Source organism: Colius striatus, chromosome 17 (assembly GCF_028858725.1).
Source record: "Colius striatus isolate bColStr4 chromosome 17, bColStr4.1.hap1, whole genome shotgun sequence".
Classification (NCBI taxonomy): Eukaryota; Metazoa; Chordata; class Aves; order Coliiformes; family Coliidae; genus Colius; species Colius striatus.
Genome location: NC_084775.1, coordinates 13,116,452 through 13,141,612, shown reverse-complemented (window position 1 = coordinate 13,141,612; position 25,161 = coordinate 13,116,452). Strand labels below are relative to the sequence as shown.

General features: G+C 56.0%; 1 protein-coding gene across 9 annotated transcripts in view; it reads right to left on the bottom strand.

The window, feature by feature from the left end:
• The window catches only part of NCOR2 (nuclear receptor corepressor 2), a 239,815-nt gene that overhangs the window by 13,375 nt on the left and 201,279 nt on the right, over positions 1–25,161 (bottom strand). For all 9 annotated transcript variants that reach the window (XM_062010425.1, XM_062010430.1, XM_062010431.1 and 6 more), the window contains exons 21-38: positions 22,049–22,169; positions 20,893–21,130; positions 16,441–16,596; positions 15,649–15,788; positions 15,464–15,569; positions 14,712–14,816; positions 13,735–13,838; positions 10,913–11,063; positions 6,899–7,051; positions 6,444–6,530; positions 5,697–5,974; positions 4,552–4,915; positions 3,767–3,994; positions 3,409–3,654; positions 2,685–2,834; positions 2,115–2,243; positions 1,840–2,002; positions 948–1,381 (exon numbers count right to left, since the gene is read on the bottom strand). In XM_062010425.1, the coding sequence (XP_061866409.1) occupies positions 948–1,381; positions 1,840–2,002; positions 2,115–2,243; positions 2,685–2,834; positions 3,409–3,654; positions 3,767–3,994; positions 4,552–4,915; positions 5,697–5,974; positions 6,444–6,530; positions 6,899–7,051; positions 10,913–11,063; positions 13,735–13,838; positions 14,712–14,816; positions 15,464–15,569; positions 15,649–15,788; positions 16,441–16,596; positions 20,893–21,130; positions 22,049–22,169 (3,353 nt within the window). The remainder of the gene's footprint in view (positions 1–947; positions 1,382–1,839; positions 2,003–2,114; positions 2,244–2,684; positions 2,835–3,408; positions 3,655–3,766; positions 3,995–4,551; positions 4,916–5,696; positions 5,975–6,443; positions 6,531–6,898; positions 7,052–10,912; positions 11,064–13,734; positions 13,839–14,711; positions 14,817–15,463; positions 15,570–15,648; positions 15,789–16,440; positions 16,597–20,892; positions 21,131–22,048; positions 22,170–25,161) is intronic.

Genomic DNA, 25,161 nt, shown 5'->3' with positions numbered 1-25,161 from the left:
GCACTATCCCCTGGCCCTCAGCACCTCATCTCCACAGCTTTGGGATCCCTCCAGGGCTGGGCACTCCCCCAGCTCCCTGGGCAGCCTGGCACAGGGGCTGACACCCCTCACGGTGAAGCAGCTTTTCCTCATCTCTCATCTAAATCTCCCTTGGGGCAACTTGAGCCCATTTCCCCTTGGGAGCAGAGACTTCCCCCCACCTCACTCCAACCTCCTGTCAGGGAGCTGGAGATGTCCCTGCTCTGTATGCCAGGATGCTCTGCTCACTTGCCCTCACAGTACACCCGGTGCCACTAGGCAAGTCATTTTCCTTCCCTGGTCCCTTCCATCCCTGACCATTCAGGGATTCAGAGACTTGGGTCACTTCAAACAAAGAGGCCCCATCAAGCTGTGTCACACAGCAGCCCATGAAGCCCTGAGACCCTGCATGCTGAGCAGCAAGGGCCATGAGCAGGGAGGTTTGGGGCCCTGTCCCGCTCACACTCCCAGTTCTCCGCTTCCCTCCTTTGATTTATTACCCACAACTGTTCCTTGCAGACTGCCTGGGAGCTGCTAACGATGGGGCAATCAGAATTAGCAAATTGCTATTGTCTGTAAGAGGCAATACCAGGAACTGAACCATGTTTGCAACACAGGACTTGGCAATGGAAAAAAAACCTAAGAGAGGGTGGGAGAAGGGAAGATCCTCAAAACACATCCACATCCAAAAGTCTGGGATAACACAAGCGGGAAGCAGAGACAAACACGCTCGGGGAGCTGAGCCAACAGCCCAAACGTGCAGCTAAATATAAGACATCATGCAATGAAATGGGTTTCAGGCCACAGCTCTCTGCCCTCCAGCTCCATACCAGCACCAGCAGAGTGGTTCCTCAGCAAGCCCCTTAGCACAAGACATTTGGTGCGTGACAATCGCGCCTGTGAGGCCGCCCGCTGTCCCCGGGCCTTACCCAGCGTTCGGAGCTCCTGCTCCTGCATTGAAAAGGCTTTGTTTTGACTCTTTTCTCTGCTGTGCTGCTCGGGGCCCGAGGCTGCGTGCTGCTGCTCCAGAGGGTGATGGTGCTGCTGGCTTTTCCCCTGCCCTCTGCTATAGTGATGAGAAGAACCAGGTCCGGAGGTGGCTAAAGATCTCGACTCCATGGCTTTAATGGGTGAAGGCGACTGTTCAAGGTTGGCCCCACTGGGCAGCTTTGAGGTGAAGACGTTGTTGTCAGGCTGGGGTCGTTCTGCCTTGGCTTCTCGTGCCCTTGTGGCCTCTTTCTGCAGGATGGCCGGGTCCATGGGGGCCACGTAGCCGTCCACTGAAGCGAGGGAGGAGCGCAGGGTGGAGGCCGAGGGGAAGGCGGCGGAGCGGATCGGTGACGTGGTAGTGGTGGAGGAGGATCTGGAAGGCAAAGATAAGGTGAAGGTGAGAGAAGCACGTGGAGAAAGGGGAGTGCTGTTACCAGAGCCCCAAGGTTCAGCCCTGCCCGGCCAAGGTCCTCCCAGGGCTCCTGAGGAAAAGGGAGGCCGATGCTGGGTCAGGTGGGGAGGGATCAGATGGAGCCTCCACCACAGTAGCTGGCCATGGGGTAATGGCCAAAACCCATGGACACGTCCCAGAGACCTTCATAACTCCACCACCAGGCAACCTGCAGCAAAAGGAGCAACATCTGTGTTTGGGCACAGGGACACTCCTGCTTGCTTTGCTGGCAGTAGTAAAAGCCACTAGGAAAAGTGAAGCAGCTGGGCACCAAAATCTGCCTCTCCCCATCACAAGTCCCCTGCAATCCCAGCCCTGCTCCTGCTGGGGCTGGAGGCCCCAAGCGCCCCTCGCTCCATCTCCCCCTCGAGGGGACGTACCGCAGGACGGAAGGGGTGGGGGTCTCTGAGGAGATGATCTTCATGCCCGTGTTGTGGAGCACGCTGGGACGCTGCTGGATGGTCTCGTGGGTGCGGGGTGAGACGGGAGAGTGCTGGTGGCTGTGAGAGTGTGAGGACGAGCGGCTGCTGGACTGCTCCGTACCTGGGGCAAAGGACAAACAAGGGCTTGTTGAGCTCTTTGTGTTACAGACCCAATCCTACCCCCACGCAGCACGGGCCCCAGAAATGTAGTGCCAGGCTCCTCTGCAGCCTACCTGGTCTCCAGATGGGTGCATGCTCCACCGTGGTGGATGCCAGGATGGATTTTTCACGCTCCCTCTCCCGCTCCCGTTCCCGCTCGGACACCGACGATCCCGACTGCTTGGGCATGTGCGTGGGGCCTCCTGAAACCCAACCCAGAGGCACTGAGAGGACTGCAGATACAGAGATTTCCCCCCCTAGGGAACCCTATCTGCGCTTCACATCACTGTGTCTGCACAACAAAGAATGGCTCCATCCAAGGTCACCTGGAGCTGGATGGATGGGAGCAACCAGTGTGACAAAACCCAGGCAAAGCACACAACAGCCATCCTGGCATCATCTCCAGGGCAGGCCTGCCACAAAGCTGTCTGCCAGATGCCATTTTGGAGAAAGAGGTGGGGAAAGGCAAGGAAGGTCCCAACAAGCAGGATCAGAGGAGTTGGTTTCTGGGAGCCAGTGGGCTGGTCCCTGAGTAAGAATGAGTTTGGGTATCTGCCCCCAGCATGCTGAGCTCATGGCCCCAAGCTGGTTAAGGGCATCCTGCCCAACTGCTTTCCCACGGGACAAGCAGGATGCAGCGTTACCTGGGGAGAGCGGGGAGCTGCTGTGCCGGCTGCTGAAGGTCTGGGGGGGGCCAGGGATGTAGGTGATGCGGTCCATGGTGGTGGCAGGGGTGCCAGGGGTGGGGGGCACGAGGACTGGCAGGTGTGGCACTTGGGACAGGTCGATGATGCCTGGAAAGAGACACGAGAGGCCTGTCAGGATGATGCTGTGCTGGAGCGGAGAGCATTGACTCATCCCACTGTTGTGACACAGCTCAGTGGGTGCCAGCACTCACAAGGGCGCCTGAGCGCTGGCTGTCAGGGGAGGGGACCCTTCTGTGGGCAAATACAGCATGTCCTGCTGCTGGGAATAATGGGGAGGAAAAGTGCCGAGATCTGTCCCTGAGGAGCAAAGAGGCAGTAGGCAGCATCAGCCAAAGAGCACTGCTGCCTGTACCCCATGCACTCCCCAGCACCCTCTGCTCTTTGCAGAAAGGCAAATATACTTCTGGGAATGTGTTTTAAACCTCCAGAGGCCAGCAGAGCCCACGACCCATAAACCAGAGCTGCACATAAGGAGCCTCAAGTAACTAAAGATCATGGAAAAAGCATCACGTTACCCCCAACTGCCCTCCAGCCCGACCAGCCAAAACCCTACGCTGCTGGGTGAAACCGTGCTGCTGCCTTTGCCCTTGGTCCCAGTGCTGGCCTGAGCCAGCCTCCTCCTCCCCAAATGCCCCCCGGGGTGGTGTGGTGCCAGGAGGACCTGCTGCATAGTTGAGGGCGAGGGAGGGCTCCCGGGGCGACAGGCCCCGCAGCATGTCTGCCCGCTGCGCCATGGCCGTGGCGGCGGCGTTGTGGTGCATCTGCTGCGACGTGATGTAGTCGTTGATGATGGTCTGGCGGTTCTCCATGGCGGCCGTGTCTGGGTAGCCCCGGATGAGGTACGGGGGGTAGAGGTGGGGGTACGTGGGGCTCGGGGCCAGGTGCCTTGGCAGGTAGTAAGCAGCAGCTGAGAGAGAAAAGGATGCAGTGAAGCGGCTTTTCTGTGGAGACCTCAGGCTTTCGGAGCATGAGGAGGAGCAAAGCTGACCCCAAACAGAGCGTGTCCCCACTGAAGGTACCTGCTTCCAGCTGGATCCCCCTCGGGATGGCGGTGGGATCGAAGGCCAACGGGATGTGTCCTCGGTAGAGGTCGACGCCGCTGACGCCGCGGAGCAGATGCTCGTACGGGGAGATGGGGTGGTGGTGGTCGGCCACGGGGGCGTGTGGAGACTTGGAGTTGCTGAGCTCTCTCGGTGTGGGGGTGATCTTTCTGTCCTGGGACACGGGCTTCCCGGCAGTGATGCTCCCTGCAGTGAGCAGAAGGAAATGAGTCAGAGACCGAGAGCCATGGCCAAGCTGCGTCCCCGAGGGATGGCTGCAGCCAAGCGTGTCCCCCAGTGACGCTCGCAGCTACCCTGAACTCAAGGGACCTTTCCCTCCTCCCTGCTCTGCCAAGGCAGGCCAAGCCCCGCTTGCAATCCGGGAGGAGAAGCCTGTCCCAAACCCTCCCCCACCCCAGTGCATCCATACTGGGCAGTCTGAGCTCATCCTGGCCTGTGCAACCAGCTGGTGCTAGAGCTTTGCTGCTGCACTCCTTGGCACGGGGTCACTGCTGCTGGGCAGAGCTGGGGACCTTAAAACTCCCAGCAGTGATGGAAGCCCCAGCCATCCCTGGCAGCCACCCCAGCGCTGTGAGTCAGCTGTGGCTGTGGGCAAGAGTGGGTGCAGGGTGCTGAGGAGAACGGGTTTGACAGGCACTTGCTGGGAACAGCTCGTGCAGGTGAGGTCAGCAGCCACCTCCCATGCACCTTGCCCACTCAGCTGGCTAGAAACCCCAGGGGCAAAGAGAAGGCTCAGCAAGTACCTTCGTGCTGCCGTGGCGTGGACTCCCGCGTGGAGACCGGAGAGCCTCTGTGCAAGTGGCCACTGAAGGCGGTGTTGTGCCCTGCCTGGTGCTCCTCGTAGGCCAGGGCACTTTGGTGGGGCTTGCCCGGCTCAGGGACAATCACAGGAGCCCCTCTGGCGATGGAGCCACCCGAGTTTGTCACCGGGCTTGGCCTGTTTTTCAGGCTCTCTTCGTACGCTCTCTCCAGACTCCTGGGGTCCTGGATGACATCCAGGGAGTGCACGGAATGGAACGTCCTGCCGGGGCTGCCGATGATGGAGCGCACGTCGTGCTTTTTGGTACTGGAGGAGGAAGAGCTGCTGTCGTACTTCAGTGGGGTACCCTGGGGACAGAAGGCAGAGGGGACATCAAAGGGGATGCAGCACCCACATGCCACCGGGTCTCAATGTGTGTCCTCGTTCAGTGGGTTAACACACCAGTTTACTTGGTCAAACAGCAAGAGGCGAAGCAGAGGCAAAGGCTCTGCGTGGCACAGGGCAGGGTGGAGTGCCCATCTTGCATGTCTTGCTGTGCTCTGACAGGATGATGGTGAGTCAGCGCCGAAGGCTGGCTGTGCCCATCACGCCTCTCCTACACACACTGGGAAATGAGGCAGGACCACGAGGTGCCATGGGAACCCTCCAAATATTTGGAGCCCAACAGGAGACAGCATGCCATGCTTCATCTGAACTACTGGCATTGCTGGGCTGGCACTTTCCATAAAGGCAGGAGACCAAGATTATGTGCACCCAGAGACACAGCTACCGAGAGCACCAAGCTGACTGGCCTTGAGCAACAGCCGAACCCGTTCCCTTCTGTGCACACATGTGGACAGAGCATCGGCTCCCTGAAGTGCCCAGGGAGGTGTCAAAGTGGCACCCTTCCCTGGGTTCTGTATTTACCTGCTGGGAAGGATCACAGAATGGTTTGGGTTGGAAAAGACCCCATCAAAGGATGGGGAAGGGCAACCTGCACTCAAGCAGAGCCTCAATTCTGGCCACTGATGCGTTTGTGACCTGAAGCCCTCTCTGCTTGCCTTTTACCTGGGGAATGGTCCCCAGGGTCTGTGCAAGGCCAAGCAGCCTGAGCAGGACTGATCTCACCTGCTGTTCCTCCCCACTCACCTGTGTGATGGACCCTTCCTTCAGAGGCCTCGTCAGGGAGATGTCTGGCGTCCGCCTCAGCTCCTCCCGGGGAATCTCATGGATCGATCTTCCCGCTTCCTTCACCGTGGCCACCAGGCCCTCATGGGCTGGCTTCATTTTCAGAGGAGTAAGGCCTTCGTGAGACCTGACCTTGTAGGCATCAGATAAGTCCCTCGGTGGAGTGTTTTCCCTCTTGAGCTGTTTGGCTTCTCTCCTGAGGTAGTCCTCATGGGCCTCCACATAGGACCGAGGTATTCCTGCAATCCCCAAGCAGATGGCAGATGCAGAGGGTGATTCCCCAGCCAGAAACTGGCCTCCTAGGCCCTGTGCAGATGCTCACTGCCAGGGGATCTCTATCTACTGCACGTAACTTGGAAACTGGTGCCCAGTTGAGCACACAGAGCGGCTCTGTCACTAATGCAGCTGGACCACCTCACATCTACCACCACTTTCTGAACCCATTTCACACTAGTTCCAACCTCCCTTCATGTGAGTCACCAAGAACTTTACTCCTGACTCAGGTGGGAGCTTTGGTTGGTAGAAGCTGAGAAAGGCTGAAAATCTCTCATCACACAGCTGAGGCTGCAGAGATCTGCAGCTGAGCCTCGAGGGGCCCATCTTTGTCTCCTCTTGCCCTAGCCTGGCAACAAGAACAAGGGGCTGTGCATGTGAGAGATCTTCCCATGTTACCCCTGGCTGTGGCCCTCTCCTGCTTGTAGGCTTTACCTTGTGTAATTGAGCCCCTCATGTGGTGCTGCTCCTTCAGGTTATGGGGACTGTGTCGGTCTGGAGGGATTGCTCGACCCATGAGACCTACAACGGATCCAAGGGGGAAAGCTGGGTAAGGACACAGGAGTTCATTTACAATGAGTACATGACAGTGCTACCAGGGAGTCCTGGGACAAAGGAAAACATCATCCATTTCAAAATTACTTGATTTCTCTTGTTTTTAAAATGTCTTTCCTCCTGAAACTTGTCTCCCAGGACACAAACCAAATGAGCCAGTCCTTGTCCCTTGTCTTCCCATGCTGGACAGATGCTGTCCCATCGCGATGTGCTGCAGGAACCAGTCAACCATTGCCAAAAGGCAGGCATGGGAAAGTGCATCATGTAGCCAAGAGACAGGGTCTCCTGAGGTTATTACTAACCCAGCAAGGATAGAAGGTGTCACCCAGACCCACCTTCAATGCTGGCAGATAAGGTATCACGGGCTGATAAGCCTCTGCTGATCCTCCCCTCCATCATATCGTAGGTCCGCTTGGTTCCTGTGGTCTCGTGAGAAGCTCCTGAGCTCCTGCTCTCTTCTTTGGGACACTGAGATGCAGCAACTCCACCTGGGGAAGGGAACAGCGAGAAGCCCCATCAGGAGCATGGAAGTCAGCCTTGGCCAAGGGAGGGTGTTGGTGCTGTCTGTGCTCATTGCCGAAAGGTCAGACCCCACCCCAGCATCAGCCACCGCTTGGCAACGCCAGAAACGTCACATGAGGTTGGCTTCCAAGAAATTCAGCTGGTGTTTCCTCCCCTCCCTGCCTGCCTCAGACTCCAGAGCTCCGTGGCAGCATGCACCCCGTGGTGTCCCACTCCTTGCCTGGCGGGGGCTGTCACCTCTGCAGCAGGACAGCCCCAGGCCAGCGTGGTACTGGCAGCAGCACCTCTGGTTCCACTCATCTTGGCCCTGTGGCTCTGGGGAGTTCTAGTTCTGCTTTTTCCCCTGTTTGTTTTGATTTTTGCTAGACACCTACTGTTTGGGACTTTGGCCAGCCTTAACATTTGCTGAGACACTCCCTGGGTGAGAAAACCAGGGAAAAGGGAGAAGAGGCAAAGCTGGGAATGGTTCTTTTGAAACAGAGCTGAGTGTGGATCGGGACTGGGAGAGGCAGCGACAATCCCACGCAGGGCTGATGGATCAAGCACTAGTGTGAGACCACTGACACCTCCCTGAATAAACTTGGAGCAGATTCTTCTGCAAATGAACAGTAGTCAGCTGTCCTGAGCTACAGCCCTGGCCACCTGCAAGCATAGCCCTGCCTGTGCCAGCAGCATCCTGCCCACCCTGGGCGACGGGCACCCACTGTGTGTGACAAGCTGTGAGCTGAGCAGGCAGCTCACAGAACCACAGAATCTCACAGGTTGGAAGGGACCTTGAAAGATCACCCAGTCCTACCCTCCTGCCAGAGCAGGGCCACCTAGAGTAGGTCACACAGGAACTCGTCCATGTGGGTTTGGAACGTCTCCAGAGAAGGAAACAGGGCAGCCTGTTCCAGTGCTCCCTCACTCACAGTGAAGAAATTCTTCCCTGTATTTCTTTGGAAGCTCCTGATCAAGGAGAATGCCTTGTGTTTGTGTAATAAGCTCTGAGCAAGGATTTTGGCTTGGAGAGACAAACGCCTCTGCCCATCATCCCTGGCTGCCCCTGCCAAGGGTTGCCAGTGCCCTGATCCTGGCAGAGGATCCTGGTAGTGGGCAGAGAAGGTGGTTATACAGTGAGAGAAAACGGAGGAGAAGTTAAAAACACCCCTTCCATCATGGACAACAGGGAACAAAAGTCCTCAGCGAAACCAGTAATTAATAAAATGGGATTATTACAACTTCACACCCACTGCTGGTTTCCGCAATCTGCGCCCACTCAATCCAGAAAGCGTTTGGGACCGCGTGCGGGGAAACAAGAGGGGGATCTGTCCCTGAGCCTGCACTTCAGAGCCATGTGATGGGAGAAATCCGGGGGTGGGGCTGGGAGGGAGCAGGGCCGTGTGCCTGCAGCCTGTCATCAGCGCACAGCTGCTGCCAGCAGCCCCCCGCAGCAGGGCACGCGGGCACCCGCAGCCTTTGTCCTGCCGGGAAGAGGAGGGAGGGTGCCAGGGAGAAGAGAGACTAAACAGAAAGCAAATCACTCCACGTCCACATCCCTTGCCTTGCAGAAGCCATCAGCAATCATATGCAGAATGAGAATAACCAATCTAGCAGCATTCAGCTCGCACATGCTACAGGATCTCGTCTCATTACAGCTCTTTTATTTTAAGCACCCTCATGACACTAAAGAATTTGCAATTTTTTTCCTGCTTGCCAAAATTCATAATCACCAACAGTTTCAGTTTTCTTATCTAATTTTTTTTTTCTCTGTTTAACTCTTCTGCTGCTGGCTGTGAAGCCTCCCCAGGCTGCAAGGGGAGGGAGGGAGAGAGGCAGCAGGGCTGGCTGGGCTGCAGCGACACTAACTCAGGCTCTGATAAACGCTTTCAAGCATGTAAAAGGCTGCCGTGGAGAGGAAGGAATTAATTCCTCATCCACATCCACGGGGGGTAGAACGAGAGGTGATGGGCTCAGGCTGCAGTCAGGGAGATGAGTTGCTGCTGCTGAGAATGTGTGTGTGTGATGGGGAAGAGTCTGCTCGGAGTGAGATCCCAGCTCTGGGCACAGGCAGCCCTCGCTGCTGGGAGCCTTCCCCATCTTCTCCCCTGGCAACACCAGTTTTGAGATCAACCTCCCTTGGACTTCAAGCCTGGGAAAAGGAGATTAAAATAGCTTCTTGCACAAACAAGTCCTGAAATGCTTCCTGCGTCCTCCTGGGTCTGAGCCCTGCCAACTGTCCCAAAGGGCACCCAGACACAAGAGTCTGTGGTGACACTTCTTATCTGGGCCAGAGTTGACAGTGAACGTGGGCAGGCATGGGACAGGCTGGTTTCCACAGGGCAGGCGAGAGGCATGGCACAGAGCCCTGCCCTGAAAGCTCCCTGCAGCCCCAGGGCACACACACAGGATCAGATGGAACTCCATGGCTTGACCTGAACCCTCTGCCTCTGGCCCCAGATGAAACAACCAGCCTGTGAAGGAATGAGCTGCCTGCACTTAAGGGCAAGAGGAAAGGGACTTCTACTTGAGACCCTCTGCCTGCAGCGCTGCTCTGCCCAGAGAGAGATGCCCTGCCCTGGGGAGGGACGTGGCCAGACTGGGGAGGGAGGCAGAGGATTCAGTCAGCACAGCAGCTGAGCAGAGATACCTGCTGGGGTGGGTGAGTGCAGCTGAGGTTAAGATCTGCTCCTTACCCATCTCCAATTCAATTGAGAAGAGAGGTGACACACGAGGATGACCATCCCTGTGCACTCCACTGTCTCACCCCAAGAGGACACAGGGCTGTGAGGCTGCAGTGTCTGTAACTCAGCTTTTCCTGGCCCCAGCTGCAGGCAAGGAGGAGCCAGCTCCGTGCCAGAGACGCCCGACCCAGCACACGGTGCAAGGTGAGCGCGGAGGAGTTGTTTCCAGCTCCACTGGAGGGGAACATCTGCTTATCTCTATCAGGAGCCACTGGGACTTGCAAAGCAGCTCTGATGGCCACTGCTGGGATGGGATGAGCAGGCACAGAGGAGGCAGGAGCAGCTGGTGTCTGCCTGCTGACAGTGTCAGCACAGCCAGGTCCCGTCAGCACTGCCCGAGGACGCGCCTGACCACGCAGCAGGCTGTGAGCTCCAACGTGGCTCTGGGGTCTCTCCAGAGCCCCTTTGGGAGCAGGTGGCTGCTGGCCTGGCTGGCCTTTGCTTCACTCCTTTTGCACTGCTCTCCAGTGGGGCAGGGTCAGCCAAACAACAAGTGACAGTGCCTCAGCCAGTAATGGGCAGCTCCCAAGAGAGGCTCCTAGGGATGTAGGGATGGTTTCAACCTATCCTGTAGCTGCTGATGCTGTAGCAAAGCTCACAAGATACCAAGAAATGGTGCTGCTGGGCCCAGGAGGATTCCTGCAGGCAGCCTCACGCTGGAGAAGCTGCACCATGCCCAAGATGCTGGAATCTAATACTGGAATAAACCTTTATGCCAGACCACCCAATTGCCTCCATCCTGCAAGTTCTTGAGCCCTGCCTTGGCCCAAGAGCTCAGGGATGTTCTCAGAGTGCTTCAGACAGTGCCCTCCTGTGCAGGGGTGCTATGGATGAAGGCAATATCCCCCACCTGGCAGTCTCCCCTCCCCAGAACCAATCAAAACCAGAGACTCTCTCCATGGCCAGAGCCCCATCACATCTCCAAACCAACGCATCCACACGGGACAGAGGGAACTCCAGCAAGGCTGTAGGCAGGTGGGGTGGGGAGGGACGGGAAGACACGAGGCTGACCCGTTGACTTCTCAGCCTTTCCTCAAATAGCTCCCGAGTCCCAGCCACAAACCCCCAGAGCCTGCCCTAAAAAGGCAGAGGATTGCAACTCACCCTCGTAGGACAGCACGTGGCCTTTCTTCCCTTCGTAGATGACATGTCCTTTGGGCATGGCATCCTCCCTGGCCTTCTCTGCTCTGCTGGGGCTGTCTTCTCCGATTATCCTGGTAATGGTTCCTTTGTACAGCACTTCTGCCGGGGTGCCCTTGGAAAGCCACCAAGATCCATATTTAACAGTGTCACAAGCAATTAAGCCAGCACAGGCAGAGGGACAGGCTGTTCCCGCGGGAGGCTGAGCGCAGGGAGAGCGCCCAGCCTCCGCTTCCTCCTGCAGCCGACGCCGAGGGACCTGCAGCTTAATTATTGATGAGGATGGGAACAAGGAGCGGTAAAAAGGGACATGATCTGTGTGAGGCTGCTGGGAAGAGGCAGGGGGGAGGACAGGGTAGACCTCCAAAACCTGTGTGTTGCAGAGGAAGCTCCCTGGCTTGCTTTTGCCCCACAGGTTTGGGGGGACAGGGCTGGTGCCCTCCCGGGGACATCTCAGTGATGGCAGGTGACTGCTGGAGCAGTCTGCCTCCCCAGTCTGGTGCAAGAGGCAGGGAGCTGTCCTGCCCACCCTGGGCACTACTGTAGGTGGTGAGTGACCTTCTGAGAGCTGGTGCCTGGCAGCATGCCCGGCCTGACTCAACCAGACCTGTCCTGCAGCAGGTTGAGGAGCAAAAGCTGCCACAGCTCCCCAGCAGAAACAGCATCAGGCTCCTTACACAAACTGCTGTGAACCAAATCCTCTCCTTCCCTGGAGGCACACACAGACACAGCCCACAGTCACCTGCTCCTGTTGACCTCCCTTCAACACCCCAGAGCTGGGTGTCCTTGAAGACACTCTTGGTGGCTCTCACCACTCTGCCCTCACAACCTGCCAGTGCCAAGCCAGTACAGCCACTGTGAGGTGTCAGTCCTTCCAACCCCCACAGGGAAGGCTCAGCAACACGGTCACAGCTGCTCTGACATTCTCCTACTCTGCTCATTTAATCCCATCCACCCCCATGACTGATGCTCACAGGAAGCCCTGGGGAAGTGATGCCCCAGCCAGCTTTGCTGGTGCTTCCAGGCTGCACCAGGGCAGACTATTTCCCCATCCCAGCTTACAGAATCATACAACCATTTCAGCTGGAAAAGCCCTTGAAGCTGCTGCAGTCCCAGCCCTCCCCTCACCCTGCCCAGCCCAGCACTAACCCCTGGCCCTCAGCACCTCAGCTCCACGGCTTTGGGATCTCTCCAGGGCTGGGCACTCCCCAGCTCCCTGGGCAGCCTGGCACAGAGGCTGACACCCCTCTCAGGGAAACGGTTCTGCCTCAGCTCCAATCTCAACCTTCCCTGGGGCAACTTGAGGCTGTTTCCTCGTGTCTTATGACTCGTTACTTGGGAGAAGAGATCAATCCCCACCTCACTACAACATCCTGTCAGGTAGCTGGCCATGTCCCTGCTCTGTACCAAGCCCTCTGAGCACCAGCAGCCCCCAAAACCCCACTGCAGCTGTCAGAAGCCAAGATGTGGGTTCAATGCTCTGCTCGTTTGCCCTCACAGCACACGCAGCGACAGCTGTCCCAGCCCCAGGTAAGTCTCATCCTCCTTCCGTGGACGTGCTCAGAGGGGATTTGAAAGCAAGTGATGACAGATGGCTTCAGAGCAGAGAGCATATATTCAAGATCTGCATCCCATGAACTGGATGACTAATCTGAGATCAAATATCAGCTCTGGTACCTGGAGGTGTTGTTAGAGCTGGGGGCTCCTGCTCCTCAATGGGAGCAGAGGGATGCAGGCTGCTGGTCCAGCAGGAGAGGCAGGTAATGCCCTGGGTCTGGGCTTGGTACCTTATCCCCAGCTAAACAAAGCAATCTAGATGGATGTAAAATAGTGCCTCAGCAAACTCTGCTCATCTGATCTCTGACACGTGGTGCTCAGGACCCTTCACTCCCACCTACTGCTGCCCATAGCTGCTCAGGGGCACGTGAAGGGAGGGAGCCTGTATTTGCTCTGATGGGTTATTTACAGCCCCTGAGCATCTGCTCCTGGCAGCAGTGGATGCAGGGCACCAGGCAAGTCAAGTCTTTGCTCTGGGCCAGGATTCAAGTTTGGGTCCCCACGGCCAAAGGTAACACGGTCACTCTCCTTGAAGGAGGCAGGCAAAAATCTGAGCAAGAGTGGCTTTAAATATCTGACTGATGGCCAGATAAAACCCTCATGGGAAACAGATTTATTTTATCCGTTAAGGCTCTCTGCTCTGTTACCAGATGAGCAATAACTCACACTGCACAGAACTATCGCCCGCTTGCCAGCTGCTCTGCTGAAGATGGATGGTGGAGATCAAGGCCAAAGGTTCTTCCTGCCCAAGACAGCCTTGGGGCAGGACCCTCACTGCAGCAGGCTCAGCCCTGGTAGGAGACCTCCCTACCCTCCACACACCTCACAGCCTCCCCATCTCTTCCACCCAGCCTAGACCTTCCATCCGTCTCCTCTCTCTCTTCCACCGTCAAGACTGTTTTCCCAGAGCCATTTAAAGCTGCTTTTGTCTCTGTTCCTGACAGCTATGATAAGCAAAGCGGGGTTTAGATGTGCTGGAAGGCTGTGCATGGCTGCTGCCTGAGCTCTGCTCAGGGTCTGCAGGCTCAGCTCACGGCACAGGGCTCGTGCCGTCCCGAGCGGAGGCTGTTTGCAAAGGCTCTGGCCACAGGCCACTTTAACAGGCATCAACACAGCCCCATGCCACACACTCAGTGCACCCTGCCAACCCCTGCTCCCCACACCCAGCACCACGAAGCTGCAGCCACCAGCACCCAGGAAGCAAAACCCGCCCGAGATGAGGGACCTACGTGTGTGATGGAGCCTCGGTAGGTGATGGGCGACTCTGGAGGGGGCCTGGACGTGGGTGTTCCCTTGGTGATGCTCCCTCCTGAGGCAGAGCTCAGAGAAGTACCTGTAGGACACGAAGCCAGTGAGCTGGGGGCTGGATTTGCCATTCAGCACAAAACCAGTGGGGCTGAAGCTACTGACTAAGCACAGGATTCAACCCAGTCTCTAGCAAGCTGAGATACTGGAGGAGAAGCCTTCCAAGACACATCAGTGTTCAATGCCACGTGTTGCAGAGCCCTTCCTAACCCACTTCCTGAGGGACTCAGCCCTGAGGGTCTGGGAGGAAGGAAAAAAAATGGGTATTTTGAAGCTATGAGCTCCCTGGTGCCCTCACAGAGCAGCCTGGCAGACTGATGGAGAAAGCGCAGCCTGTCTCAGCCTCTCCTGATGTGATCAGGGCAGAACTCTGGCAAGATGCAGCTCAGAGTGGTTTGAGTTCACTTGCTTGTGACCTGTGCTGGGTTGGAGTCAGCCCACTGCACTTGTGCATCTGACTGCCTCAGCAGCCAGGGAGTTTCACCCTCCAGAACTTGGACTTCAAAGCAACATCTGTGCATTTATTTCCTTCTGCCAAGCTAACAGGAACAGAACCAGGGGAGAGAGAGGTTTCAATGAGATGTGGTCCCTGCCCAGCCACAGCAGCAACACTGAAGAACCTGACAATCAATTCATGGCATTTAAACAGGGCTCACTTTGTCTTAACCTACAGACTCTGGGGTGTCCCCCAAAACAAAGCCTCTCCCAGGATCAGTGAGTGAGGCCCTGTTTTGGGGAGATGGCTGCAAACACTGAGACGTTGTGCAGAGCCATCTGCCACCCTGCTGGAGAAAAGGGGAGAAGAGAGCCCAGAGATCAAACCCCACATCAGTGGGCAGCCACAGCCCAAGCAGCACTTGGCAGTGCCAGCATCCCTCCCCTCCCAGCCCCAGCTCCTCACCCCGCAGGATGGAGCCCTCCTGGGTTGGCTGCAGAACCAGACTTTCTGGCTGGCTGGCCTGGCTTCTAGGAGAAAGTTGTTCCTGCTTTACTCCAGGAAAAGGCACTGGAAAACATGAAGTAGGTATGAGGGTGGGTGCAGGGCTGCAGCCCAGCCTTTCATCTCTGCTGGCCTGGGTCAGCACCTCCCGGGCACTCTGTGAAGGGCTTCCCTGAGGCTGCAGCGGCTGACACAACACCCCCCTGCCAGCAAACAGCCAGATCATTGCTCTGCCCTGGCAGAGGCAGTGCTGGGTGTTGCCTGCCCCAGGCATGGGGCTGGCATTGAAAACCCAGAGCTGGTTTGTAACAGGACCCAAGCACATCAGGAACCAGGGCCCAGCCTCGGTGCTGCTCCAACTCCTCCTGCTGTTAAGAAAAGCTTCCAAATCTGCAGACTAAACACTTCTTTTGTTCACTTCAGGCCATTTACTCTATCCCACCACCCCAGCAAGTGGCAATACATTTCCTTCCTTGGATCACAGTATTAGCCAGAGGGTATTATAGGCTGGGAAGCGTCCCTGACCGAGCTGCTGCTTTCCTACACCACACAAATTTAGCTCCCTGTATCTCTGCTCTCGCGATGGACTAATCCTTTCATCCTCTTAGCAGGTCTCTCTCTGCTCCCTTGCTGTATCCTGCCTCTTTTTCCCTCTGCCCACTCCCTGATGTGCTCTGAGCATGCAAGTAACCCCTCTCCTCCCAGCTTCTCACCCAGTTTCTTGGGATCCATGGTCAGTGGCAGGCCCATGGTGATGGAGCCGACGGGGACCTTGGCGTGCTCAGAGCTGTAGGGCGCGTGGAGCTGGATGGGCATCCCCTGCAGAGCAAGAGGAGGGCTCAGGGCTCAGCTGCCCAGCCCAGTGAGGCAGCTCCAGCACTCACACCCCATACCCTACCTGGGAAATGGAGCCGACAGGTCTCTCCAGCACAGAGGGGTGCTTGGTGGAGGAGATGAGGGGAGGAGGGTTGGAGATGCTCGCGACTCTGGGCAGCCCCGAGCGAGAGTTCTCATGCAGGTTCAGTGGGATGGGGTGTCCTGTGGGGAAAACACAAGCATTAGTGAGACCCAGGGGAAGCAGATGGCTCAGACAGGAAGAGGGGCAAAGGAGGGGGCAGGGGCTGGGTGCAGGGAACTGGCTGGCTGTGAGGATCCAATCAACACAATGGTTTTGGAACGGACTGGAGTAGTTTAAGTGACTGATACCCCCTCTGCAGCCTGAGAATGTTCCATGCCTGGCTTATCTGCCCTCCAGCTGGAGAGAGACAGCACAGGGAGGAATTAAACCTGCCCAACTTTGCTTCGAGGGCAGGGCAGGGAGCACCCACATCACTCTGCAACGAACCATACCCCTCAGGCTGCACTGGCCAGAGCTGGGAGCTCTCTCTGGTCACCCTCCCACCAGCAGTGAGGCACCAAAGAATCGTTTGGTTTGGAAAAGACCTTTAAGACCATCAAGTCCAACCACTAACCTCACACTGCCAAGCCCACCACTACGTCATGCCCCACTAAACCACATCCTACAGAAGCTCTGTTGCCAAAGCAAGGTATGAGCAGGCTTTTTGCTGAACCCTTTCTCTTATTCCCTCCCCAAAAAGCTGCATTGACTTAAGAGCGTGACCTGCATTATGGCTGCAACCACAGCCCCCGTGCTCAGCCCCATGCCATGCAGCCAGGGGCTTTTACTTGCCTGGTGGGTTGTACTGAAACAAGTGGGGCTCTGCCTGGGGAGAGGTTTTTATCACATCCCGGGAGTAGGACAGGACAGGGGGCCAGCACGAGGCGGCCATGGGCTCTGCGCTCAGCTTCTGAGCCTCTGCGATGGACGGGAAATGCACAGACTTTTCTGCAAAGAAAACAGAAAGCAATCAGTTTACCCAGTGGTCCCTGTGGGCGTAGGCAGGGAAGCCAGAGCCAGCTCCCAGCATGGATAGTGGCTCCTGTTCAGTCAGTGCTGGCCGTGAGGTGATGAGGGCTGAATTCCTCAACCGAACTAAGAAGTGCCTCAGTGTCAGTGCCTGGATCTGACAGCATTTCCTTTCCTCAGATGCTCCAAGCACAGTGGGAAGGTCAGATGTCTGTGTTGGTGACTCAGTTGCTGCTCACTGCAAGCTGGGACCTCTATGGACATCCCACCACCCAGGAGAGACAAGTTTGGTCACAGGGACCAGCTCCTCACTAGGGTTTGGCAAGTGCAAACCACTCCTGGGCACACAGCTCCTCACCAGCCACCATGGCAGGCCTGGGAGAGATGAATGATGATCTTGCCAAACCCTTCACTGAGGTTAAACCCAAGAGGTACAAATGTTGGCATCTCTCTGGCACGTGGGAGACATCCAGCAGGCATCAGCTTGCTGGTGACAACACAGTCTGTGGTCCTCAGCCAGGCACGAGGTTCCAGAGACCCCTGTGCACACCAGGAACAACCTTATCCCCATGAGACATCACAATGTGAAAGCTCAGCCACTCTTAAAGGATAGCTGCTGGCTAGAAACCATTAGAAGGCTGTGGGATGCAGCCAGAAATAACAGCATCAGCTCCTTGAACAGCAAGGGAATAATGTACAGATGTTCTGTGAACACCTGGGACAACCAGGCTGAGTGAGACTGGCAGAGGCACATGCTGTGGGATGACTGGATGCCTCTGTGGAGAGTGGGGTCCTCTGTAAGGCATCAGGGCTGAGGGCAGGGAAGCTTCCTGAAATTATCTGGCTCTGGGTGTAATGGATGCCAGGCTGGCTTCACCTGGCCACACACAGGCTGATCAGAGGCCAAGAAGTGCTGAAGGATGGGGACAACTGAACCCTGCCTTGCTCTGTAAGATGCTGGGGAAGAGAGGCTTCATCTGCACCAGCTCCATCCGAAGTGCATCCTCACGCTTTGCTGAGCAGATGGATGAGACAGCCTCTTCTGGATGGATTAGAGGCAGGGTTGGTAGGATTTGCTTGTGATCGATAAACACTTAATTTTGCACTGCCCTTCTTCACCAGACCCATCCACGTAACCTTGGCATTGACCAGAAATCAGCAACTGGGCAGTAAACTACAGCATTCACTAATGAACCCAGCCTTTAACCATCAATTTTGGACAAAAATAGATGCCTGAATCTTGCTAAGCCTAATAACAGGGCAAGTGGATTATCAGAGGCCCAATTTAATGAGGCTTTACTGCATTACCGTTATGAATGCTCAGTGTACTCAGAAGCCGTGAGATGATTCTTGTCCCTTTCAGGGAGAGGAGGAATCCATTCTCAGCACATACGGGTGTCCAGGCAGCCTGGCAGGGCTGGGTAGGAGAACTCAGGCACATCCTCAAGGCTGACAGAGTCTCTGGCAGGTCCCCACTCCCCGTTTTTCTCCCCACTGAGCTCTGCCCATGCAGGGGTGAATGCCACTGGGATGTCCCAGCTGAAGACGCTCTCCAAGGCCAAGGCACCGGCAGCCAAAGCTGCTTGCTCCTTGAATGGCTCTTGGAGAGCCCCGTTCTCCTCCCCTCCCCTCGGGAGCCGTCCCCTCCCCTGCCTGCCTCTCCAGCCTGTGAAATGTGGCCAGTTCCTAATTGCCCCCGCATTAGAGGGTGGCTATAACTCAGCCAGCTTTTGATAAAACAGCACTTACACGGGGAAGAGAGAGTTCCTATTACCGTTTATCAAGCCCCTGGAATGGGAGCAAAGGAGTCAGAGTTTATACGATCCGTCATCCAAACGAATGCTCTTGGCTCCCCATCTCCTACAGAGGCCAAATGAAACACGGCTAAATCAACACAACACAGGCTGCTGCCCGCCCAGCCGCCGGGCGATAACCCGCGCTGAGCCCCTCTGCCCGGCCCTGGCACCAGCAGCTCGGCCTGGCAGGCAGGGGAGGGAGGGAGGGCGGCGCTGGGGAAGGCACGGCACGGCTGGCCGCCCTCCAGGCCCCTCCGGCCCCCGCCAGGCAGCCAACGCCTCGGCCAGGATGTGTGCAAGACTTGGCTTTGAAGCGGATCCAGAGCGGTGCGAAGGATGTTGATCTCTGGAGTGTTTCTAGGAGTTCAAGCTCGCTTATCAAGCTGGGGAGGAATGGGAGTACCTGCTCCTCTTGCTAGGAGGTGGCACAGGGCTGCTCTCCTGAAAGCTTCGCAGGCTGTGCGGGACTCTAACACAAGGCCCGTGGCAGCACAATGTCTGCAGCCTGGATGCTTGCTGCTTCCCTGGGACGCCTCAGAGTGCAGGGAAGGGAAGGGACAGACACAGATTTGCCAGGACTATCTGGCTATCTCCCCTCTAAACCCTGATCCACAGATGGGATGTGCTCCAAGAGGCAGAGACAGCACTGAGCCACAGCCTGAGTCCACCCCTACTGATATCAGGGCTTTGGGGGACTTGATTTCTCCCCTCAACGTGACTCATTACAGATCTGATCGCTTCCAAATGGGAGACACATTCCCATCAGGAACAGAGAAGAGCACAGCCCCTGATTCCCAAGGGTCCACACACAACTCAGACCCACTGTGGTACCCAGCACACATGCACAGCTATGCAGGCTTTGGAGATCACACAGCTGGAGCCCAAGCCCTGCCGAGATGTCTGCAGGGCTACAGGGAAGTATAATTATTTTCATTAACACAGAAGATTCAGAGCACTAGAGAGATGTGAGAGCAGAGACTGAAGTGCTTCTCTTTGCTGAGAACAAAGCCATACAAAATCCCCCTGGGTATCAGAGCCCTGGATTTAATAACGGTGCCAACTGGTTGCAGAGTGGCATGGTTCATCTCCAGCCCCTAAACCCTGCCTTGCACCTAATGCACACTAACCTGCCTCATCAACTCATTCTCCTGGGACGCTGGTGACACAGAGCTCTGGGTTCAAGTGTCATCAGCTCACCAGGAAGCTGAGCTGTGCAAGACCAGATCTGCACAGGATTAGGGCACTAGAGATCAAACCCCATTCCTGCTGCTGTGGGGGAAGTGCCGGAGGGGATTTGTTCCTCCTGGGCAGCACACACAAGCACAACAGGCACTCCCTTTCTCTCAAGGTGAGCAGTCACCTTCCTTGCTGTATGCAAAATATTCAGCAGGTGTGATGCACACATGGTGCTATTTACTGTTTAAAGAAAACGTGGACAAGTGCCAGCAACCAAGTCCTCTTGCAAGCAGATCATTCTGTCCAGAGGGACACAACAGCCTGGGCCTGGATGCTGCAGAGCAGGCTGCTGAGGTCCTGGTTGCCAGAAGGTGAACTAGTGCAGTGATTTTCCATCCAAGATCACAGCTCAGTTTTACTGCAGATCTGCCTCATCAGTACAGCTTATCCACCTGCCATCTCCACGCATGAGCAGGTAATTTTTGCAGCTGCACCCATCCCTGTGCAGGATCCAGGAGACATTGCACCCACCCAGCCCAACTTTCCCTGATCGTGCCACTGGTGACAAGAGCCTCATCTGCACACACAGCTGAACTGCAGGCTGGCTGTGAGGGGCAGGGACACAGACTCTGAACTAGAACAGACTCTGTCACTCAGATTAAAAACACATTTAGAGGATGGTCTCATCAGGACTTCCCGTCTCTCCTTAACCTTGATCCCCAGGTGCTCAAGCTAATAACGCTTCAGATGCTCCACGGTGGGAAACTCTGAATTGCTCATTAGGCAGCCAAACCACATCAGAGCTATTCCGGGGAGAAAGCACTGGGAATCTTTACAGGAACCTTTGGACTCTGAGTCACAGTATTAGCATTGATTTTAAATGAAATAATGGTCCCCGCTGAGCATTAAAAGCATTCTTTATAGAAAGCCAGCAAGGTAGAAAAGAGCCATTGTACCCAGAGCCCTGGCATGCCTCCAGGCCCCTTTGCTCTCAAGTGAATGGCAGAGACGCTAATAAAGGCAATCTTCACCTCCTCAGCACTCGACACTGGCCCGGTGTTTGCTGCAGGCTCAATGAGACATGATGTACTGTCTAATGAACACGGGAAATTAGCCATGCCTCTCTCATCCTGCTTCGAGATGCTATTAAAGAGCTTTCAAGGGCTGAAGCAAGCTTTCACCTAAGCGGAGGAAAGCTGCTGGCTGCATGCAGCTGCACACACCGGGCACACTGACACATGCACACCCCTCACCTTCCAACACACCCCCCCCTCACCTTCTGACACACACACCCCCCCCTCACCTTCCTTGTCACCCACGGCAGGGCTCCGGCTCTTGCCCCGGGGACTGCTGCTTGGCTGCTGCTGCTCCTTCTCAGCCTGCTGCTGCTGGGCCTGTGAGAGCTTCCCTGGGGGCATGTCCTCCCTGGCAGACTCGTGGGCTTTTGTGATCTGCTGCTGGTAGAGGGCCAAGGCATGGGGAGGCACCTGAGGCTTCACACTTCCACTCTGCAACATCCCCTCTGAGAAGCCTTCGGAAATCTGCAAAGCAATAAGGATTGGTGACACTTGTTGTGGGCTGTTCAGTGTCCAGAACAGTCTTGGAGACATCAAGGTGTTATGAGAGGCGCCTGCTTCACATCTTACCGGCCCAAATAGGGCTCCAATGCTCACCAGGAGATTAAAAAAGCCCACAACAAAGAGTATCAGCTCTGTGCTTGTGACACTATCAGAGAGCCTCAGGTTCCTCTGGTTTAAAACCTCTAATCTATATTTAAGTGCCTGGAGCTTTTGCCAGAAGTTCCATTACAGAAACCACATCTTAAGCTGTAACATGGCAAAGTGGAAGAGCATCAGGAACGGTCTCTCCTTAAGTATTCAAAACCCAGACCCAGGGATTTCCTCCCTGTCCACCCTGTGCTGCTGCTCCTCTGGTGTTGACCCTGGAGATATCAGGGTGCTTTTTGCCACAGCAGCAGCAGGAACCACCAGCCTCAGAGAGTACATATTCTTTCAACACACAGACACTGGGTAGCCAAAAAAGGGTACCAAGCAAAGCTTCTTGGATTAGAAAGAGCATAAATGCTTCTTGTGTGGTATCCCTCAAGCACATGAGCTGAAGAGAAGCTCAGGGCTGGAAGGTGCACGCTCGCTTTTTAAAGCAATGGGAGGCAGCAGTCATGTGGCAATGAGAAGCTTTTTCTGTCCAGACCTCCCACGACTTTCTGATAAAAATGCTCAAGGGACACCCAAACGTTGCTGGTGGAGCTGCTCCAGCAGCTGGGAACACACTGCACAGAGGCCACCTTGTCTGTGGGGGGCTCACACAGCCCAGGCACGGCTCTGCACACCCCCGTAACCCTGACACGCCCCACAGAGCACACAGTCCCACAAAAGGGCACACACAAGGCACACAAAGCCCTGGTGCTCCCAGTCCAGGCCTCTCTGGGGGGTACTCACGATGGGAGGGATGGCAGCAGCACGCTGCTTCAGCTGCTTCAGGTCCAGAGGCTTCTGCGGCGAGGAGTTCAGCCTGGCGTCACTGGCGGTGTTGAGTAGGCTGGGTCGAGGGGACAGCAACCTGCACACAAACATGAGTGTCAAAAGGGCAATGCCACAGAGAAGCTCCACATCCCATCGCTCCCCCACACCCTGCACCTCTCTGTTGGATGCTGCCAAGCCTCAAGGACACCCTGTTCATCAGAGACCGCTGCTCGGAATCCGAGCTCTCAAACACATCGTGCACTTGGGCTTCCAGCCCTGCAAGCTGCTGCCCTGGCCCCAAACCTTTTCAGATGGCAACTACCACTCCAAAGATCTCAGCATCCACCATGAGGATGGTTGTCTGACAGAAGGATGCTCAGCAGGAAAATCTGCTGCGCTGCCCAAAGCAGGGGAGGATCTGCAGCTGCTGGGGAAGCAGCTCGACTTCAACCTTGGTGGGCTGCAGGTGGCCCCAGGTCACACAGAACCACAGAATGGTGGGGTGGGAAGGGCCCTGCAGAGCTCATCCAGCCCCTGCTAAAGCAGGTTCCCCTGGATCACGGGGCACAGGAACGTGTCCAGGTGGGTTTGGAAACCTCCCGAGAAGGAGCCTCCACACCCTCCCTGGGCAGCCTGGGCCAGGGCTCCCTCACCTCAGCACCAAAGGAGTTTCTCCTCCCAGGTGAACTTGCTGTGTTCCAGCTTGTGCCTGTTACCCCTTGTCCTGTTACTGGCCACTACACAAAAAAGCCTGGCCCCATCCTCTTGACACCTGACCTTTAGGTATTTATAAGCATTGATAAAGTCATCCCTCAGTCTTCTCCAGGCTAAACACCCCCAGGTCTCACAGCCTTTCCTCCTCACAGAGATGCTCCAGTCCCCTCATAATCTGTATATCCCTTCCCTGGACTCTCTCCAGAAGTTCTCTTACCACTCTTGAACTGGTCTACAAGGGCAGGGACAGAGGTGAACACAGCCCAGCAACGTCTAGCCAGCAACTAAGGCACCTCTGCCACGGGAGGACAAGGCCAAGGGGAGGCAGAGAGTGGGATGGGATTCAAATACTGCTTCCAAAGACAACCCCCATGGGGCTCCATGCTCAAATGAGACCATTACGTCTCCCTCCATATGCTCTCGAGCCCTCTTTCCCTCATCCCCTGCGCTAAGTATTTCTAGCAAATCTGCTCTTGTGTGCAATAAACCCAAGGGAGAGCTGAAGCCTGGAGTTACAGAGCAGGGTGACCACTTCTGATTTCACTTGGGCCTCACACTGCTCTCTGGAGCTCACACTGTGCCTGCCCAGCACTCAGGCTCAGACTCACGCTCCCCTCACGTGTGAAGCCCGTGGGTCAATCCAGCAAAGATGCCGGGGACACGTCTCTCCAGGCCATCTCCACTTTGTCTCCCTCCCAACTCCAAGTTGTTGAAGCCAGTTCATGCTTTTCAAGCTTTACAGCTTGATTTGTTTATTTTAGCTGTTATTTCGCTGCTCTCTTCAGTCTATAAATTTCAAGGTCATTCCATGCTCACCCTTGGATGAATAAACAAGCCTGGCGAGGCCATGTGTGGGGAACAAACTCATCAGGAAGAGACTCATCCCTCTGTGCAGTGCCTGGTGTGGGAGGGCAAGGGGACCCACCTCCAGCCTGGGACCAGGGTGCTCCAGTTAATTACCCAGGGAGAGCAGGTCAGGGGCAGCAAATCTGAGCTGCTCCCCAATGAATCACAACCACGTCTGCCCACGGAGCCACTGGGTGTTGTGGAGCCACGCTGGGAGGGACACGGGGCTCCTGGAGCAGTACAGTGCCCCAAAGTCACTGAGACACGTGGCTGGGGACACCAACACCCAAGCACTTGCTCCTGAGACCTTCAGGCTGTGATGAGCTGCAGCACATCTGGGGCTGCTGAGCTGGGGAAGGTCTGTGTTCACAGCATGCTCTGCAGCCCTGGCCCCACGCCCTGGCACTTGGAGCTCTGATTTTGCCCAAAAGCAGCCAATATCTCTTGAATATTTTCCTTTAAAGGGCTTTTTTTCTTTTTTTTTCCTGAGAAAGCCTCAAGTGTGAGGCTTCACCCCTGACACCAGCACTGCCAGGCTGGGAACTTGTCACCCCTGTGCCGAGAAGGTGCCTGATGCTCCTCAGGTGACCGACCTGGCAGTGCTGGCCTGGGGCCACGTCCCTGTCACTGCTACTGGCACAGACAGATCTCAGCAGCTGTGGTTGTGCTCAGCACCACTCTCCTCCTCTGCAGCAACTTTTGTGGGATGTGTAGCCTGATTTTCCAGACACTGGCAGGCTTGATCAGCAAGTGGGGTCCTGCCATCTCTTGCAGAGATGCACTGAAGCCCCTTTAAGGTCTTTTTAAACACCCTGAAGATCCTCAGTTTTCCTCCAGGATCCTGACACTTTGGAAGCCAGAGTCAGTAATGAATTAATCAATATGCAAATTGCATAATTTACTATGTTCCTCCCAGCATATCTTGCACTGAACACAGGGTTATCTGCTGGGTGCTTTACTCTGGAAGTCAAACAACCCTCAGCATCTCCAACCCAAGGCCTTCCAAACACTACCACCAGTCCCTAAACATGGGTGACAGTGCTGGGAACAGGGTTTGAGCAGGAAAGGGTCAGGATGCACACAGCACAGCCTTGGTGGTGGGGAAATGTCCCCTTCCAGGTACAAAGCTTTAGGAGTGACCAGGGCATCATGTTCCCAAACCCACCAGAGAGACAGGAACCAGTTTCATTGACAGAGGAGCCAACACACCGACATGTGACCCAATGCAATGCCTTTGCCTACGCAGTGGTTGTGCAAATGTGACAGCTTCCAGTGGCCTTCCCCAAGCCAGGGCCACGGCACCAACGCAGTGCCAGCCTGGCACAGCCGCCGCACCTATGGCTGGGCCAGCAGTTGGGACGCACGGCTGCAGGTCTGCAGCGAGTGACCCTGCGTGGCCTCCCTCCTGTGTCCCCATCTGCTGTGACCTCCTGCTGAACTGCAGCACTCGCAGCAGCCGCTGCAGGGACCCACGGACAACTGGCTGTCTTCTTTGGCTTTGATGAGTTCAGCCTGTATCTCCTGACCCC